We start from the raw sequence: 8,362 nt of genomic DNA on the forward strand, positions 1-8,362 counted from the left end.
ATCCAGCTAACAAAGCCTGCAGTTTCGAGAAGTTGTGAGGGTTGTTTAATGATCTTATGTTAATGCTATATAGAAGGCCTGACTTGGGTGATTGTCGATTGGGAAAGGCCTGACTTAGGTGATTGTCGATTGGAAAAGGTCTGACTGCGTAAAGCGTCATCAGAGAAGGCCTGACTTGGGTGAATGTCGATTGGAAAAGGCCTGACTTTCGTGATTGTCGATTGTGAAACGCCTGACTGCGTAAAGCGTCATCAGAGAAGGCCTGACTGCGGTAATTGTCGATTGGAAAAGGCCTGACTTTCGTGATTGTCGATTGGGAAAGGTCTGCCTGCGTAAAACGTCATCATAGAAGGCCTGACTGCGGCGATTGTCGATTGGGAAAGGCCTGACTGCGTAAAGCGTCACCAGATAAGACCTGGCTTGGATAATTATCGATTAATGAAAGGCCTGACTGCGCAGAAGATTATGGGGAAAGGCTTTTTGTACTAATGTATTACCACATCGTTTATCGTTTTTTAAAATTAGTGCAATCCATTCTAAGCTTAGTTACAAACGATGCAAAATATTTTATACGTAAATAAAAAGGTAATTCGCAACCACCTACTGCTTGCATCAAACACCTGGTCAACACAAAACGAAAGGTATTTATTGAACATGCTGTGGCCGGTTTTGGGGAGTATTATAATTGCATAATTTACAAACATAGTATAATGACGCGGACGAAACTTCTCCGCATGTTGAGTGAATCCATCTTCGGCCGACACAGCACATGTATTGGATCTCCTTTTCGGTAAAACCTCCTTTACACCAAGGCGCTGAACAATCAGACCAGCCACTAATGGAGGGATGAAGGTTGTCGGCCAGAAAAAAATGGCCCGATTCACTGATGACCTATACCAGCAAAACGCGATTAATGGTTTTGCAGTTTAAAATTCAACACTTTGCGTACCTAAGGCTCAAACATTTTCGCCGTTATTGCCCCACATATTCGTTTTTTTCTTGTGTTGTCAACTTGACAATTGGGTTGAGGGAGGATGAATCTTTTCTAGTCAACATCGTGTGTACAACATAATTTCTTGCACAAGTTAAATCGAATGAGGCAAGTGGGCATTTTGATAAAATACAATAGGCATTGACAATGACATGAATACCACAATCAAAGCTGTTGGTCTGTTGGGGTGCGGAGTTGAAGCGAATTACGGACCAGGAAACCATGTCACGCAGAAGTCCAGCGGCAGCATAAAACGAGTTTATGAATCTCAAAACTGTTTGACCGATGTTTTTTATCCTTGTGGATGACGTTCTCGACACAGAATCAAACAGGTAAATCTGTTGTGTTTGGACAATTGCCACTGCAAGCAACCAATGGCAGGATTTGTGACAAACGGGGAAAAAAGAAGATATCCCGATTAAGCGGGGCATGTCGCTGAATAAATCCAATAATGCAGTCTAAGCGATTATGTTCTAAAGCAGTGAACATGTGGGAAGGTACAACTAAGGCATAGGAAGTTGACTCGCTAATAAATTCTGTAATGCAGATTTCTATTGAGTAGTCATCTATCCATTTTGCTGTTTTAACCAGCTCTATAATGTTCCAAGTTGTCGGTTTTCAACTTTTTTGATAGGCATATCTGAAACATTTTCCCACGGGTATGGTATTTTGTTTTCTTCCTTCGCATCTTTTTTCTTAAGAATAGGAGATGCTGCTAGACTTTTTGCTGGCTCACTAAACTCAGAATTTATTTTTTCTTTGATAGGCGTTGAATAATGGGGTGTCGGAAGGGTGGAATCTGGAGCTGGGATGGTGTCGTAATCATAATCTCTGGTTCTCGATTTTTTTCTCCCAGACTTTCCCTCGCCTCTTCTAGACCGTTTGCGTAACATGGACAGAGAATATGTTTTTTTGTCTCCAAGTGAAACTCCGACTGCCATTTCTACCGCGTAAATGTGGAAACACTTGCCAGTACTGTTGCATGAACACCTTGATTTTGGAAAAAGTTGTACTGCGTGCGATAATTTAGAAAACCTGTTGTATACTGTAAATGTTTGACAGAAAATGACAGTGTAACGGCATTATTTTTTACGCAATCAACTGCCAAAGCTTTTTGTGACGTGCGGTGCGTTGGGTGATTTTTCACAGACTTTGCAATAGATTGAAACTTGCTCTTAATTTCTTTTGCAATCGATCCTGCCGATGGTATTTTTTCATGGGCCCATTTGCATTCCTGTGCTTCTTTAATAGGAAATTCCGATTTGAGGGTACCATTTCCAAAACCACAAAAACTTCTTTCAAACTTATACAATGTATACACTTGATAACGATGTAGAGCAAGTACCGTGCAGTCTACTGGCATCTCCGACCATTCAGACCATTCCTTAAAAACTTTGTTCAATGATTCAGAAATGTTATTAGTGCACACGATGTCGTCCCCAAATGCTGAAAACTTGTTGGTGACAAACCGTCAAGTGTGATTGAAAAGGTCATTTAAACGTTTTAACGTAACGTGACATTTTACGCAGTCAGGCCTTTCCCAATCGACAATCACGAAAGTCAGGCCATCTCTGATGACGCTTTACGCAGTCAGGCGTTTCCTAATCGACAATCACGAAAGTCAGGCCTTTCCCGATCGACAATCAACTAAGTCGGACCTTCTATATTGCAGTCAGGCCTTTTATATTGCAGTCAGGCCCTTTCATGTTGCATTTAGGCCTTTCCCAATCGACAATCACCCAAGTCAAGCTTTTAATATTGCAGTCAGGCTTTTCCAATCGACAATTACCTAAGGCAGTTCTTCTCGGATGACGCTTTACGTAGTCAGGCCTTTCCCAATCAACAGTAGTCATACTTTTGAAACAAGTCAGTCCAAAAAATATTTTGTGAAACACTGCCGCCAAAGTCAGGCCAGTCGGACCAGTCAGGCAGTCAGGCTTTTAGTCAAACCCGTGCAACTGCAGCAGTACAACTACAAAAGGTTATAGTAGTTGAATTCGTTGATTTACGTAACGTTATTGTCTGAACCACACGCTCAAACAACTTACATAAATATATAAGATTGGGTTTTCCATGCATTTTGCTAACTCCGAGCAATTTTACACGTAAACAGCGCGAATCCTGTTACACTGTTGCGTGTTTCAAAAATTTGTTTATCAAAACGTGTTAGACTTTTTTTACAGAACTTGTGTAAGTGCTTTGCTGATTTAAACATGTACCTAAATATGCACGGTTTGTTCTATTGACTTTTAAACGTGAGTTCACAGTGCTTGGAACTAACATACAGATCTGAGATTTTTACATCAATTGGTGTTGGTGTCACATGTTTACTTTTGCAGAGAAACAAAAGTATGTATTAAAATTTAAACAAAATGTCAGGTTTGTTGGCCATTCGTTTGGGGCCAAAACTTGCAAAGCATCTTGTCACCAAGCACATATTATATCGCCCTGCAACAATCACACCAATCCGAAATTTGTGGATTCGGAATCCATTTAAAAAAGATGTGACAGCAACCAGTGCTCAGGATGTAGTTACAAAAACTGAATATGAAATTGAACTAGAAAAATTTGAGAAAAAGGATAATGTAAGTTTGGACTGTTTAATACACATACTACATTGACAATTTATTTATTTTTTAATGATTATTTGCAGTATGTAAAATATTATGGATTTGATCAAGATGATGCTGGATTTGATGAACAATTATTCAAAATGTTGGCAGTTTTGTTTTTTTCCATTGTCTTGGGATTCTGTCCAATAATAATGATGTATTCACCAGATTTTAAGTGAGTCTTTTTCCATATCAGGTCTTCATGTTGATTGAAAGCAATTTTTACTGTTAATGATACACATTTTTGTGCTAAGCATTATAGAAAATGTGTCAGGTACATGTTAAACACTAAATTATATTGTACCCTCCCTGAACCCACATGATTTTACTCCTTGTTTTCCTTTGGTTTGCCTACCATTCTTTTCTCGGAATTGTTAACTAGATTTAGATGAACTTTTACAGCTGGAAGATGTCCCATCTGTTTCATTTGACCCTATAGTCCCAGTATATGTCCGTAAAGGGGAAAATGATTTTCATACATTTTGTAAGCTGCAGATCACCAAGTTTCAATGGTTAAGTGGTGTTATAATTGCAACTGAGCACATGTTACATGAGACCGTCATTTCATTACCTTGGTTATGTTGTACATAATATTGTGCAGATTGTGGCTAGGAATGTTGCTCTGAACAGCTCTTGTGGACTAAGTTTTGTGTTCCAACCTGTAGCCCCACTATTTAGCCCACTAGCTCATATAACCCAACCACCATTTATCCCACTAAATAAGTGAATTTTGCAAACAATTTCAAATTTGTGAATGTGGTATTGTTGGGTGTCAATTACTATGGTTCACAACGGGAGACCCACCATTTTTCCTATCACGCCTTCTAAGTGGATAAAACGTTAAACAAATAGTATATATTTGTACATCACTGAACTGAATTGTATGATGAAACAGTGATCATAAAGATAAAGTTTGTGATTTGAATGACATCATCTAATTCTTAATGAAATCAACTTCCAAATCTATTGGGTGCCAAGCACCACCATGTATGATTTGAGTTCCAAGCATTGCCAATGAAAATGCCTAGTACCTATACTTTTTAGTCTGCATTGACTGTAAATACCTACAATTTAACAAGTTTACTAAATTTAGGTGCAATATCATTGTGGATTTGTAAACTTTCCTTCTTTCTGAACCAGCTATTAAAAACAACTCTTCTGATGTTTCGGTGTCTAATTTGGGACAACAGAAAAAAATGCATCATGAAAGTTCAAAGAAATAGGCACTGATGTGCATACTACACCAAAATATAACTACCGTTTTAAATGTATGTAAATCGCATCTGTGTTGGACAAACACTGAATTTTGCTTACAGATGGTTACAATTATTATTCCTAAAAGCAATTCTTGTTGCATGAATTTTGCCATTATTTGATTTTAACCATTTTAACTATTATGCCATTTATAGTGGCCAGATGGTACCTTGGAGAAAACGTGAAGCTATAATGCAGATAGAGAAGCGAATGGCTGAGGGAAAACTACTTATTGACCCTAACTATGTGCCAGAGGACCTGATTGCATCTATGGTGCCACCTGCTGGTGACTGGGAAGAAGATTGGCTTAAAAAACAGGCTTCTGTTTGCGAGGATAGCAGAATGAGACCTTTTACTCAAGTTCCATACTAAATTCGGTGTTTTTTTGTGTTTTTTTCATTGCTGAAATGTGCACCAATATCTTGTTAAAATGGTTCAGGTGTGGTATGGAAAAAAATAGGACTATTTAGTAAATCAAATAACATTTACAACACACTTTTTGAGAAAATTTATGTTTTTTTGAGTAAAGATCGCCAGTAAATTTCAGCATGTATGTTTGTTAAAGTATTGCAGGAACATATTCTTAAAGTAAGACAATCAAAACCGAGACTTGAAGAGTCTGTCAATTTCTATGATAATTTTTGGATTTTGATATGCTGTATCCCAGCCATTATAGTATTTGTACACCACATATCAAGGATATGAAAAGCATTATCATTTGATTTTAATGTTTGGCAAGAGGCTTTGTCCCAATGTATTCTTGAAGGTAATCACAGGGTTGTACAATTGAACTTACCAGCAAACTTTTACCAATAAAAAAATATTTTGTTGCAGGCCTTTTTTCAGACAAAGTAACATGATATGTCCTATATATACACGCCTGGGATTAGCCCAGAAATGTGCATGCAATCCATCAATCACTAAACACTAATATATTAATCATAGTACGCCATGCCTATTAAGGCGTTTTACCGAATCAGCCGGTCACCAAGCACGATAACTCTCATGCCCAAACGATTAAGTTTTTGTGGATATCGTTCCGAAATTTAAACCTTAATTGTAACAAAGCCACAAAAATATGAACGACATGTGAAGGCTACGTAGCATGAAAACTTCTACAAGACAAAATATCGTAAAGAATATTATTAAAATACAAAGATTTGTCAGCGAGAGGTTATAAATCGCATTGCTCTCGTGATGCCCTGAGCAAAAAACTTCTGCGGCATTGCTTAAACCCGAAGAAAAAAAAATTGCTCTCAACGAAGTCAGCTCGTTGGCAAATTCATGGCAAACATATCGCTTTCAGGTCCGTTCTCCCAGGATATAAAAGTCCAACGTTTTTCCAATATATTTAAAAAAAATGATATTTGTGATACCATTAAGTTGAAACACAACGTTTCAGCAATAATTCCGTTCCAGGACAAGGGTTTTTCCATATTTGACGCTTGTTTTTGAAATTCCTCGGCAAATAGCCTGACATAATCAAAATTGAAGTGTATAGTTAAACATTATTTCAGCTAAGCTACATGCAAAGATTACATTTGGTAAAACTGTGTTGGCCTACAAAAGTCAGTCAGCAAACAAAATTCAGAAATTAGTTAAAAATAATTATCTCCTTGTAAAGCAGTTTATACTGAAAGGTTTAGTTATAAATCTTCATGCGAATCAGAGCACCAAGCTATTATATTTCACTGTCTAAGCAGATTAATTTCGAATAAATCTGTGAATGGACTTAATACTGAACAAACAATTAAAGCCATGCGAAGACCCGTTAGATAACGGCAACAATACCTATCAGCCACCGACCCTGTGACCACCGAAGGAATCTTTCGTTAGCTCGTATGAGTTCTCCGTAAGTTCAAAAGGTCACAATTCTAAAAATCGATGACATAAAAGAATGAACTGGCAATGATCTTGTAAGGTACTTTTCATTTATAATGTGTAAAAATCTTGAAAATTCTGTGTTGATGTTGATGGTGCGTGAGGTCAGGTTGCCAGTTACTCACAAACCTTAATATGCGTACAAAATCGAATCGCTAGGTGTCAGGCCCGAGGCTTTAACTGGGCTCAGCTGCTTTACTTCAATAAAAAATTGGTGCAGTGCAATTACGCGTATTTAGAACAATTGGTGCGGCGATAATGCTTATTTGCGACGAAGCTAAAATATTCCGCACTTCTTTTGTCCAATTGAATCTACACCAAGACTTAGGCTACTTTTAAACATTGGCCATCAATATTCCTGAACGGGTAGGCTCAGTGCCGGATTAACCATTAGGCAAAGTAGGCACGTGCCTACAGGCCAGTCAAAAATCCAGGCCTGATAATTCAAAAAAGTCAAAAATCCAGGGTGATATTCTAAATTTTTAGTTGGCAACCCTGATTTTCGGGCCACTAATAAAATATGCCTACAGGCCAGCAGACCCTTAATCCAGCACTGGGTAGGCTACATCATTTATACTTGACTAAGCATATTTAAACTGGGCAGAATATAACATGCACTTTAATCCCTTGTTTCACAACCCTAAACATCCTATCCATATCCTAATGCACACATTAACTGGTTTATGTTAGTTAAAGGAAACCATGTTACATCACACAGTCTTGTCCGATTTCATGCTGTGTAACACAGGTTGAATACGACCGTACATATGTATATTTCCGCTTGTAGTCTTTCTCTCCGGAATGGTTTAATCAAGCGTGATTTTATAGTTGTTCTCAAGTCCAATTGAGTCTCTTTTCATACCGCTGGAAATGCTACTAGGTAGGGCGGTAGGCTATGTTTTTTGAAAATAATTTTGGAATAAATCAAAAATTTTAGTCAAGGCTATTTGCCCTTAGAATACACAAATTACAACAGTTTCACTTAATTTTTTTTAGGTTTTTCGGGGATTGATCAAGCCTAAATAAAAACGTTCGTTGCTTTCCTAAGTTCCAGAGGCCACTTTGAACGCGTTACTCACAGATGCCTAATGAGAAATGCACGGCGGCAGTCTTACGCCTGTTACAGAGACTAACCGACTTCTCCGCATAAAAGAAAAAGGCCAGCTGGAGTCGGCGCTGGTGTAACGGGGATAGGCGATAAGACCAGAGTAAAATCGATGCTCTATTGAAGAAGGCCGATGGGAATAGTAAAGAGCGCAATGTTTTAAAATGGATTTGGCGGATGTACAGTTACGTCTGTGGCGTGGTAGGGCAAGGCAAGGTTTGTGGTAAGGTTGTGAGCGTGCTGGTATAACTTAGCTCTCTAAGTTAGTTGCTGACTTTGTCTACTTCCTCTCAATAGAATTAAAAGGCGTACTACATGAAGATCTTACTTTTGTAGACTGCAGCTTTACACCGTAGTTATACAATACAACATCTAAGGTTGTAAAATTGTTGCACATTGTGTGGTTCAGTCTTATGCCGAGGTATATGTAAGACTTATCTTAAATCTTAAACGCTAAGATAGCCCCAGTCATCAAGGTCAAAATGTTAAGCATCAAAACCTGTGACCACAGCCGGTGCG

General features: G+C 38.2%; 1 protein-coding gene across 1 annotated transcript; it reads left to right on the forward strand.

Moving 5' to 3' along the window:
• Positions 1 to 3,298: 3,298 nt before the first annotated feature.
• On the forward strand, positions 3,299 to 5,690 carry LOC145225136 (uncharacterized). The gene is made up of 3 exons (XM_080091781.1): positions 3,299 to 3,576; positions 3,645 to 3,778; positions 5,013 to 5,690. The coding sequence occupies exons 1-3, from the start codon at positions 3,364 to 3,366 to the stop codon at positions 5,227 to 5,229; spliced, it is 564 nt and encodes a 187-aa protein (XP_079947907.1). The 5' UTR covers positions 3,299 to 3,363; the 3' UTR covers positions 5,230 to 5,690.
• The last annotated feature ends 2,672 nt before the right edge of the window (positions 5,691 to 8,362 follow it).

This window comes from Phallusia mammillata, chromosome 4 (genome assembly GCF_965637545.1).
Source record: "Phallusia mammillata chromosome 4, kaPhaMamm4.hap1.1, whole genome shotgun sequence".
Classification (NCBI taxonomy): Eukaryota; Metazoa; Chordata; class Ascidiacea; order Phlebobranchia; family Ascidiidae; genus Phallusia; species Phallusia mammillata.